The following is a 12,035-nucleotide window of genomic DNA, read 5'->3' as shown; positions in this document are numbered from 1 at the left end:
GGTCATGGTCTATTTACAGCTTCATGAAAAGTTTTCATATGAAATTTCAACAACTGTAAATGTTAATGAAACAAAAAAATTAGTATATAGTATAACTGGAAATTTTCATCAAGAATCAGGAAAATGTTTAGAGAAACTCAAAATTTCAGGCAAGGTATTCAAGTAAAAAATTAAGGAAAGCACTGAGAGAAGAATACGGAAAATGATAATCACTCACTCACAAAAGAACTGGCGTGATCTTATATTAAGAATATACCAATTCTTGGATTAGAACAAGCTAATGTCTCTATTCCACAGAATGGAAAGAAGCTTTAAAGATAAAAGGATATGTTGTAAACTTAAAGGGAATTCCTGAATGATCCCAAGACAGAATTCCAATGTAGAAACTGCATTGAAAAAGAAAATTTTTCTGACATTTTGGCCATGCCAATTCGGACATCTTTTGAATGCACTACATGATAAAATTCGTCGTTTGATAGCTGCTCAACTAGGTGCACACTTTCAAAAAAGGAAACTATAATACCAGAAATAAGGATAATTCTATATCAACCATTTTTAAGAACGGCTACGGAACAGAACACACACATTTCTACAAATTAAATGCTACAATAAATATCTACAAAATATGTTCAGATCCAGAAAAGGAGTAAAGTGAGTAACATCAGTTGTATGCCTTCTTCAAACAAAGCATTTTACTCTCTCGACAAGTGAGTATCTGCAAGTATAAGCACATTCCATTGATAGTCTTCATTATCCGGTTGAGTTGTGTAAATTTAATATGAATTGTAAGTATCCATTATTGTATGTATGTTTCAGATATGAAATAAATATATATATATATATATATATATATATATATATATATATATATATATATATATATATATTAAATTCTACAAAAAGGATTTGAAGCTTTATATCTTCTATTAATTATCTGCGAGCGCTTTCGACAGTTGGTAGTACTGTCATCTTCTGGCACTCCTCAAACTGAACTGGTCATCTTGTTGTCTGTCTCTTTATACGGTCAGAGCGTCTTAACTCAGGTATTTCAGGTACGTTAGGTAAATTTGCCTGTATTTGTTCTGCATCAGGTACTCTTCTTCGTGTTAGATCTTCTCTAGGAATGTGTATGGTTTTGTTTAATATATTGAATGTGAGATCTTGTTGTGTTTTGATTTGTACTTGTTCCTCGATAAGTGATTTATGGCTGTTGAATTTATGGATGTTCAAGTTTTCCCAAATGTCCATGCGATTTCCCTTGTTGATTTGTTTTATTAGTTTTATGTTCTCTGGTGGGGGGAAATTATGTTTGTTTTGTATGGTGTGTGTTGCAAGGTTTGATTTATATACTGTTGGATTTATGTATGGCTTTTTGTGCTCATTGTACCTTTGGATCAGTTTTTTCTTGGTTTGGCCGATATAGAATTTGTTGCAGTCCGAGCATTGTATACTGTATATCCCGTTTTGGTCTTTGTCTTCTTCTTTTTCATAGTTGTTTATTTTTTGTGTTATCTTCGTGTTCGGCTTGTATGTGATGTTGATGTTCAGTGGCTTGAAGATGTTTGTTAGTTTTTTGGTTTGGTGTCCTACGTACGTAAATGCTGTCCATCGTTGTGTTGTTTTGTCTGTTGGGGTGGCTTGATCTTTGTTCTGTATTTTTTGTTTGATTCTGTTTTCTAGTTAATCTATTGCCTTTTGGGTGTATCCGTTTTCGTTCGCATTGCATTGAGGAAGAACACAACTCAAAACTTAACTACCTGGACATAACCATAGGATATAACCACAACAAAACACAATTTCAAATGGCAATATACAGGAAACCTACACAAACAAGCTCCACCATACCCGCAAATTCAAACCATCCACCATCACACAAAATGGCTGCCTATAACGCATTCATTTATAGAATGTTAAGGATACCACTCAGCAATGAAGCCCGAAACAAAGAATGGAAAATCATATACCAAATACCATATTCGTAGACTATGAATGACTGAGTACAATTGAAACACATAAATAGATATTTATTAAACATCCAGACAATTGATTCTACATCATTCATTTAAATGATCTTTCACAAAATAATTATAGGATTCTATTGAGTGGTAAAACTTCAACTCATCAGCAAACAACGACTCTTTATAACCCATAGATGAAAGATTCAAGATCATTATTAAAGATGTTAATTACAAATGACTGCCTTGAGGTACCCCAGAACATTCATTAACTGAGAAATACACCCATTAATTTTCACCCGCTAAATTGTATCCATCAAAAACATTCTAATTCACAGTAATTTGGTACCACTAAATCCAAGATTTCAGTTTACTGATTAATATTTCATGATTAACTCTGTCAAATGCATTTAAGAAATCAGTGTAAGTTGAATGAACTTGAATGTATCCACTATATTCTTCACGTAGATTATTAAATTCTTCACAGTCACTTTTGCTATAAAATAGCATGTTGTTGATTAGTCAATGAATTCAAACAATTCCAGAAGAGTTGTTGCTTAACAAGACAGTTACATAACATTAATATCCTAATTTTTGAAAAGGTTTGATTGAAATGTTTTTCTGAAACTGGAAAGTCACCAGAACTAGGAGATTAAACATATTCCACTGGTATGCTCTAATATATGAGAGGATGGATGGGAGTGAAATAATTTACAAGTTTCTTTTTGGAATTGATTTTTTTTTTTTTTTTTTTTAGGTTACTGTTTTGCGAGGTAGTGCACACTACGAAACTTTATATGAGGGATCTGACAGTTATTGAAAGTGATTGGTTACTAGAATTTGCTCCACACTTTTATCACAAAACAACATTCTATGAATGAAATATGAGACAAATAAAATATAAAGGTTTTTGAATATTATTTATTTCTCATCTAGCCGCTGCTTTTTTCTTAACAAATATTCTTGAACATTGTCATATTTTCTTTTGTATAGTACAGTTATACTAGTATCTTCAAATTTCTTGTTAAAATAACTTTGGAACTTTTCAGAAATATTTTCTAAAGAAGGGATATTTTTTCAACTATATCAAAATTATCATTAATTTGAAAACAACTAAGCTTATTGCCTAAGATGTAGAGTTCATTATTACTGAAACAAAATACAAATGGATCCTGCAAGCATAATTTTGCAATAAAATGTGACTCAAAGTTATTCAAGTCTGTACTGAACAATTGGATAGCATTATATCTATGAACTGATACAGCAATTAACAGTTTATCACCAGAGCATACTTGAACATCGGTTATAGGAAGAGCTGAAATTTCCACTTTCTCTTTATCCATATCCAGACAAAAGTCTTCCAGTAAACTTTTATTGCTTATGTGTTTGTGGGTATTGATGATACCTAGTTGTTTTCCTTTGATAAAGTCCCAAAAACGCACTGTTCCATCTCCTGAAGCTGATATTAACAATTTTTCAACTATTACCAGCCTCGTTATAAATTCTGTATGGCCCAAACAGTAACTGGCTATATTGTAACAATTTGGAAAATGTGAAACTCGTATTTTTTCATCTCTATCGCATGTAATGAGGTATTTTCCGCATTCACTAATCTGCATGTCTAAAATAACACTCAAGTGTCCCAGTAAGAGAATTGGTCCATCATCTTCATTCGAAATTTTATATAAATATACATCCCCAGTTTTGTCGGCCACTAGAATGTCATTCGATGTGGTGAAACATGCCTTACTTGCTGCACGATGAATGATGATATTTTTCACTATATTGAAATGTTTATCATAAACAATAATTTGTTTATTCTCTGTTGAAACCACAATATATTCCCTAAATTTAGAGAATTCCAAAGATGTAACAGTTCTCATCTCTTTTTTCAACACTTCCATCTGACCCTTTGTTAAATTTTCAGGCAAAATAGGTTCAGGAATTTCAAGAATTTGTTCTGTGCATTTCTCCAAATCACAGTGAATAATATTATCCATTTTTGATATAAAAAACTCATTTTCTACCTTCCTTAATATAACCATTTCGCTAGATATATACAACAAATATAACTACAATCCACAATCAAAACATAACCTCCGAAAAATTACCAAAAAGTGATGGTCCGAATGTCCGATCACAAACTACTTACTCTATAGACGTTACACGCAAATGATCAAGGTCACAGTCGTTTTTGGAGTTCGTTGTGCCCACCTGTAGGGGTCTCTGCCACAAACTACTTAAAGTGGTTTGTGGTCTCTGCAGAGATTATAATAGGTTATGTCGATTGTTGACATTTTTCCTTTGAAAGGAATTTGATACGTATTATTTTTATTAGTGGTCTTCGATCAGTTAGTTTGAATCTCATATAAACATATCTATCCAGTGTCGTTTTTGGCAGTATCAGTATACTGCCAAAAACGACTCTCCTCGATAGGAAGACTTAACAGATTGTCTCTGCTCTGGATTCCTGACCACAAACTACTTACTCTATAGACGTTTCACGCAAATGATCAAGGCCACAGTCGCTTTTGTAGTTTGTTGTGCTCACCTGTAGGGGTCTCTGCCACAAACTACTTAAATCTTTCTCCCTCTATCTGGTTTTTCTTACTATTCATGTGCATTAAGCGAATGTATTATTTATTCTACTCTGATTTAGTAACGAGGTCACAGTATAAGTAACAAATTTATGCTGTGATTCGATTCACAGATATAACTCTTTTTTTCATTTATTAAACATTTGATTGACCACACTTGAGTAACATAGTTTCCCTCTACAATGACGGTAAAAGGCCCAATATCAGTGTCACAATAGTAATTTTTTTCTGCGCTTAGCAGAATCTATCTTTGTGAAGATTATTCTTCAAGAACTTCAGCACCTTTAATGAATAATCTAGTTAATGTTGTAATTTCAATTTCTAAATTATCTAAGGCAGTCTTATAAATTTGGGAGTTCCTGTCAATTATTGATGATTTAGAGGGAGGTGAAAGCTGATCAATCACATTCATAAGTTGCTTATTAGTGTAGGAGGATCTCTTCCACCAGGATCCGGGGCTCCGTCCCATTCTAGTACTATATGGAAGCACTGCTACATGATTGATCTGGTAAGAAGCAAGAAAATAGTCAAAATGAAACGAACTCACAGTACTCCGTGAAAAAATAAAGTGGAAATAAATGTAAACTGTTGACTGTCATTTTCACTTCTCAGTACAACTCAAGTAATACAGCTTGATAATGTCACGTTGGCAATTTGATTTTTAATGTTGAAAATATATTGATATTAAGTAAAATAATGTTCTACGTTATGGTACATAAATTGAAAATCTGAAAGAATACGCGGACAGAATTCGATTCTTGCATCATCTACCATCATGTGTACAAACAAAAAGTTGGGTCAATCTCATTTCTCGCAATGAGAGTTTTTGACAGAAAAAGCGAATAAAACACCAGGTTTCCATGCATCTTTGGTTGCATAAATTAAGTTTTCACAGATGAAGTCATTATCGTATTCCCTTATTACCCATGTACAAACACAGCGAGACAAGTTCAGTTCTTGGCTAGGGTTACCACTCATTATTTTTTACGTTATTACGCCGAAGGACAATGTATTAGGTTTTTAATTTAGTATCCGACCGAAACTGGTTCTTACAACCGAAAACGAATTTCGGCAACGGTCTCAGTTTCGGCCGAAACCAAAACTTCCTTACAAGGATTATGTTTTGAAGGAAAAATAAAGAAAATGTTAATTTAATCAGTTTGTCCTTATTTTTTATCTTTAAATCACAACGTTATGCAGTCTTCGACATTTTTACTTCTTGATAATCAACATAAAAAACCCTTATTTAAGAAAATAAAATATTAATGGCACCTTAAAAATACTTAAAATAGGTCAGGTGTTTATTTAAGTGGGTGAAGATCCTTCCTTTGAATATTGATGGGTTTTCAAAAATATTAAACATAAAATTACTCATTTGAGTTGTTACCTAATATTACTTGTATGAAATTTAACGAGCCGAACATGACAGATACAGCGCGGGAACTCCCGAACGCAGTTTCGGTTTCGGTCGTAGTTTCGGCAGGTTTGCCGCCGAAACTCAACCGAAACCGAACTTTCAGTCTGATACTAGTTTTCATATTATTCAAGTGTTTAGTTTTCGAGAACATTTTGTCTGAGCAAACCTAAAATTTCGGTTTCAGTTCTGCGAGTCCATATAAGCTTCTGAAATTAACCATGATATAATATAGAACTCGCACAAATCACCTAACTTTCAGTACTAAAATAAAACACGAGTGTTACCCTGTTTTCGGCAGATCAAAGGTTGTCAACGGGATCTCAAAAAATTACTTATCTTTTACCTTACGGCAAGAGGTATAGAAACCATAATGTTTTTACCGATTCTCTTTTGTTTTATAAAAAACTCTCGATGCGAGAAATGAAAAGAACCCATATGTTTGTACACGTGTTGATAATTATGAAGGAGCAAGAAATGATTTCTGACGCATGTATTTTGTTCAGATCTTTAATTTATGGACCATAATGTAAAAAATTATGTGACCTAATATTTATGTATTTTCAAATGGAAATAACATTGAAAAGTGAAGTGCTAGATCAACACTGTCGAGCATTGTAACTTGTGGTGTACTCAGCATCTCTGTGAATGGAATGGTGGAATTCATTAGATCTCTTTATTGATTTTTATCAAGAGTGCCGTAAGTTTTGGACGGAATATTTTCACATGGGGAAGAGGTCTAAGAGATCCCACAAAGAATATTCTTGATACAACCGAAATATGTGTAAATGGTTAATAGTGGTTGTAGAATTTGGCAAGTGACATTGCACACTTTGAGAAGGGAATTCTAAGAGGTTTTCATTTTTCAATAATTCAAATGACAATTGAAAAAAGAATTGAATAGTGTTGAGAATATGAGCACATTTATATCTCATGCTTGTTATTTGAGTGGTGCTGCCACCTAGTATTATCAGTCAAGTATTCATTCTGTGTATTATCTTTGTATATAGTCTATATACAAAGGTATTATATTATGTGACAAGTAGTATAAGATTGCTCTTAGGTCTTATGATATTGGCAGAGATAATGTATTACCTGCAAGCGATGAAGAAGATTGACGAAAACTACAAGTAAAATAAGTTGTGGAGCTTGTAACATTATTCGCCGATGTTATTTATTAAATATATTAATAATCATACACGCCACAATTATTCAACAAGCAGGTTGAGCTTGAATTGAATAATCGAGGAAAAAATTTGAACATAGATGTTGCCAAAGTTACAACAAACGAACTAACCAAATCGACTCTCTCAAATATATAAATCAACAAAATCAACCCAACATCGGAGAAACTTCAATTAGACTCAGTCATTAACAAAAAATAAAAAGTCTGAACCTTGTTCATTTTCCAGAGAAATCATTAACGAAAACGTAAAGAGTAATTATATCCACTCTATTATCAGTGTCTGCTCAACGGAGACTCGGTGAAAAATTCAAAATGGTTATGTTTCATCTCTTGCAGAATTTTTCTTACAAACAACCTAAGTAGATCTTGCAATAAACAATCAGAGCACGGAATCCCTGTTTTCAACAACTACCAGTTATGAATTCTGCCAGTTTTTGATTTTCTGCCTCAACCAATGAGGTGGAAGAAGGTAAAAGAGCACAACTGAGAAGAAATATGTAATAAGAGTTGGAAAAAATGAGTTCTCGTTGCTTATAATTATGCATTGAAATTTAAGATCTGAATCTTGCGCACTGCGATATGTAATGTAAGGAACATTATCAAATTGCAAAATGTATATTCGAGAAAGGAGTATTTTTGGATTGGACTGAAATATTGAGGTTGGGTTATAATTTAGGGATTGTCAGAAGTTGATATTCTGTTATTTGTCATCACAAAACATTTAACATATGATTGATGAAGTCGTTTCTCTACAACAGAACTGTAATTTGTAATTTTTCCAACAACTATTCAAGAATGACTAGCTTCAATGAAGCCATCATTATAAATGAGAGTGTCATGAACTCTTCAAAAATTACAACATATGTTAATTTTCCAAAAAAATACTTAAAACAATTATTTTTCAAATATGACAAATGACACTTTGAAAATCTATCTGATCCTAACTCAGAGTAACAAAAGACAATAGAGAGGCATTTTCAATCCTTACATTGAAGGCAGCATAACTTTGTTTGTTTACGGGAAGTAAGTTGGACCATAAAACAGGCGCAGTCGGTTTAGTTGATAACTGGAGGGATATTATATATTTATAAAATAAATCATTTCAGGTGAAAATGTATTCTGTTCGAATAGTTCCTAAAGGAAATCTGATTTATCATTAATGATTATGGAAATGGGGCCAGTTTTCCTACCACCTACTAGATTTTTATTTATGTATGAAAATTATTCCAAATGAACTAATTCATAACAATGATAAATGTTAATTTCAAAAGTAATGAACTTTGCTTCATAAAGTTAGATGAAGAAATTTGTGATTTATTCTCAGATTTGACAAACAATCGGTACGGTTTGTGAGGTCCGATATAAAGAGTTTTCGATTAGAAATAATGAATATTTATAATTACGATTGAGGTTTGATATTATTATGTAATTTCATTCAAAATTGGGGTCTAGGGGTCTTTGTGGACCGATATTATATTTTTTTCAATATAAATCATTAATGTAAATGAAAAAACTGTATTCAAATATGAAAAATATATTTTTCATATGTGTGCCATAGGTCATATCCATTCTGTGATCAATAGATTAAAAAGCTTTCTGCCCAATTTTGAATGAAATCACAGAATAATATCAAACCTCAATCGTAATTATAAATATTCATGATTTCTTATCGAAAATTCTTTATATCGGATCTCACAAACCGTTATGAATTAGTTCATTTGAAATAATTTAATTTTAACCCAGTAAGCCACGGGCTTTATTATAAAGCCATACATAAAAATTTGGTAGGTGGTAGAAAAACTGGCCCCATTTCCATGATCAATAATAATAAATCAGATTTCCTGTAGGAACTATTTAAACAGAATACATTTTCACCTGAAATGATTATTTTTATAAATATATAATATCCCTCCGGTTATTAACTAATCCAACCGCCACTGTTTTATGGTCCAACAAAGGCCTCTCTATTGTCCTCTGAGGGCTAATCGATCACATTTTTTTGCCTCTTCTCCATTATCGAACACTTGACCACAGTATACTATATAAGTATACTATCACTTGACTAGCGAATGATCTAATCTAGCGCTCAGATCACACGTTTTATATTAAACAAATACATCTATAGTTACGGAATACTGATTGCTTACTATTCTGTGACTGGGCCACGGAATACCAAGCAAGTACTATTCTGTGACTGTACACAGTACACAGTTAGATCGCTAAAATACACAGAACTATGTTTAAGTTCTGTGCTAAAATACCGTGCTGCAGTTGCAAGCCAAGCCGCAAATCTGTGGAAAATGTGGAAAAGTGACAAAGTAATAGGACGGTCAGTCTGAAAGTTACAAGGTCCGTGTTTTGATTTCAAAAAAAAAAAAAAAATGAATTCTGATACAGGTAAATTTACTTGATATATATCCACTTACTTTCAATGAAAGAAGTTATTTTATAGAGGGTGGTTCCAATTCCAGTGACATGAATACAGAAAAAGAAGTGAAAAATGAACTGGAAAGCAAGGGCAACATTGAAAGGGACCCAACTAAGATTGTTGTGAATACAGAAAAAGAAGTGAAAAATGAACTGGAAAGCAAGGACAATTTTGAAAGGGACCCAACTAAGCTTGTTGTGAATACAGAAATTACAGAAAAAAAAGTGAAAAACGAACTGGAAAGCGAAGACAATATTGAAAGGGATCCAACTAAGCTTGTTGTGAATACAGAAAAAGAAGGGAAAAATGAACTGGAAAGCAAGGACAATATTGAAACAGATCCAACAACTAATGATATTTCAGTTTCAAGTATCTACAGCATTGAAGATATCAAGTACGAGGGGGACATCGCAGTCTACACTGATCCCAAGTCTGGAATTCAATATCGGTGGGACAAAGACAAAAATACGTGGGTGGAAAAAAATGGTGTTTATCGATTTGAAGATGATACCCATGTTTATACAGATCCTGATGGTTCAGTGTATTTCTGGGACAAAGAAAAAAGTGCTTGTTTTCCAAAAGTTGATGATGATTTCATGGCAAGATATCAAATGAATTATGGCTTTGTAGACAATTTGAATACTCAAACTGCTGCCCCCGAGATTCCAAAAGTTGAAGAAAAACCAAATATAGGTAAGGGTGAAAAAAAAACAAATAAAGTGAAGGGTGAGAAACGTAAAGCATCCGACCCTACTTGGTTTGAGCTTGATGAAACTCAAAATACCAATGTTTATGTTTCGAACTTGCCTACTGATATTGAGGAACAAGAGTTTGTAGACTTCATGCAGAAATGTGGTATGGTAATGAGAGATCAACAGTCAGGGAAATTCAAAGTCAAACTCTATAGGGTACCAGATACAGATATTCTAAAGGGAGATGCTTTGTGTACTTACATAAAAATAGAATCTGTTGAGATGGCTTTAAAGCTACTGGATGGCTATAATTTGAAAGGACATAAGATCAAAGTAGAAAGGGCTAAATTTCAGATGAAAGGTGATTTCGATCCAAAACTCAAACCTAAAATGAAGAAGAAAAAAGAAAAACTCAAACTAAAAAAACAACAAGAAAAACTTTTTGACTGGCGACCAGAAAAAATAGTCGGAGAAAGAGCTAAGCATGAAAGAGTTGTTATTGTCAAAAATCTTTTTGACCCAAAATCTTTGACACTGAAGTGGGCCTGATTTTAGAATTCCAACAAGATTTACGAGAAGAATGTGGGAAGTATGGAGAAGTCCGTAGAGTTGTTATATATGACAGACATCCAGAAGGCATTGCCCAAATAAATATGGGTAATCCTGAAGAAGCCGATCAAATTGTGAATTTACTGAATGGTAGGTGGTTTATGAAAAGACAATTAATAGCTGAAATATGGGATGGTAGGACCAAATTCAAGATAGCAGAGACTGATTCAGAAATTTCTCAAAGATTAGATAAATGGGACAAATTCTTAGATGCAGAACACAAAGAAATGAAAGTTGAACCTTCTGCCGAAGAAAACAAATGAAACAAGATGAAGAGTATAAAACTCCAGAATACTTGTTAAATCAAAACTCCCTGAAGAATACTTATAAAATTCCAGCTCATCAGGAATTGTAATGAAATGATTAAGTAATTCTTTTAATCAGTTATAGTTGCTACAGAGATATAAATTAATTTATACAAATCTAACCATGTAAGAAAATCATATTCTGCAGAAATTCGTGGATTTTAAAACTTCCCGAATTGTGAAAATAATGAGATGGTGGGAACCTAGGAAGCTTAGGTGTACTTAGTGCAAAATATTTAATTTGATGGGTCCATGAAATATTCAAATTTGAATTTAATAAATAATTTCCAAGTAAAATATACTTTGAATCATTATGTGAGATTGATGACTTGTTTAGTTTGTGGTATTTCATAATCACTTTCATGAAATGAATAAAAACACTTTTGTCTAATTACCATTATCAAGTATAACTTTCATACTTGATATCCATCATATAAATAAAATTAACTAGTGGTAATTAGACAAAAGTTTTTTATTCATTTCATTAAAGTGATAATTTGAATCAGAATAAAATAGGTAATTATTACACATTCGCTGAAGGTTATTTTTTGATCTACTTAGGTATACACAGGTTAAATTTAAATTTTATTCCCCCATAATTCGAAATGTATCATCTATGGAATATAATCTTATTTAAAACAAATCTGTAACATCATTATTCTTCTTGAAACATGCAAATGAGTATTTTTATGTTACTTCAATCACAATTGGGTTTTAACACTTTCTAGAATAATTTTATGATCATCTTAATGATTGAGTCTTATTTTACTATTGATACTACTCGAGCCTGGAATAGTATCTCTAATAATAATAATAAATGATCTCGACCTATATCCGTTAAAATAACAT

General features: G+C 32.4%; 3 protein-coding genes across 3 annotated transcripts in view; 2 read left to right on the top strand and 1 right to left on the bottom strand.

Annotated features, from left to right (window-relative positions):
- The window catches only part of LOC111510657 (probable ATP-dependent RNA helicase DHX35), a 65,084-nt gene extending 62,214 nt beyond the window's left edge, over positions 1 to 2,870 (top strand). The window contains exon 11 of the mRNA XM_074172264.1: positions 2,713 to 2,870. Within this exon, the coding sequence (XP_074028365.1) occupies positions 2,713 to 2,836 (124 nt within the window). The 3' untranslated portion in view covers positions 2,837 to 2,870. The remainder of the gene's footprint in view (positions 1 to 2,712) is intronic.
- On the bottom strand, positions 2,863 to 4,090 carry wuho (tRNA (guanine-N(7)-)-methyltransferase non-catalytic subunit wuho). Its single transcript, XM_023166602.2, has one exon. The coding sequence runs from the start codon at positions 3,998 to 4,000 to the stop codon at positions 3,014 to 3,016; it is 987 nt and encodes a 328-aa protein (XP_023022370.2). The 5' UTR covers positions 4,001 to 4,090; the 3' UTR covers positions 2,863 to 3,013.
- Positions 4,091 to 9,408: 5,318 nt separating this feature from the next.
- Positions 9,409 to 11,483, top strand: barc (RRM1_TatSF1_like and RRM2_TatSF1_like domain-containing protein barc). The gene is given in 3 exon segments (XM_023166580.2): positions 9,409 to 9,549; positions 9,605 to 10,795; positions 10,798 to 11,483. Coding segments are annotated over 3 exon segments (1,554 nt in total). The 5' UTR covers positions 9,409 to 9,533; the 3' UTR covers positions 11,145 to 11,483.
- The last annotated feature ends 552 nt before the right edge of the window (positions 11,484 to 12,035 follow it).

This window comes from Leptinotarsa decemlineata, unplaced genomic scaffold, assembly GCF_025532065.1.
Source record: "Leptinotarsa decemlineata unplaced genomic scaffold, Ldec_3_MD MMD2_tig00000035_RagTag_RagTag, whole genome shotgun sequence".
In the NCBI taxonomy this organism is placed as follows: domain Eukaryota; kingdom Metazoa; phylum Arthropoda; class Insecta; order Coleoptera; family Chrysomelidae; genus Leptinotarsa; species Leptinotarsa decemlineata.
Note: the sequence above shows the minus strand (reverse complement) of the source record. Positions and strands in the feature narration are given on the sequence as shown.

Bases quoted from the DNA above. Each gene is read 5' to 3' on its own strand.
- wuho (XM_023166602.2), bottom strand. From the start codon at position 4,000: ATGGTTATATTAAGGAAGGTAGAAAATGAGTTTTTTATATCAAAAATG.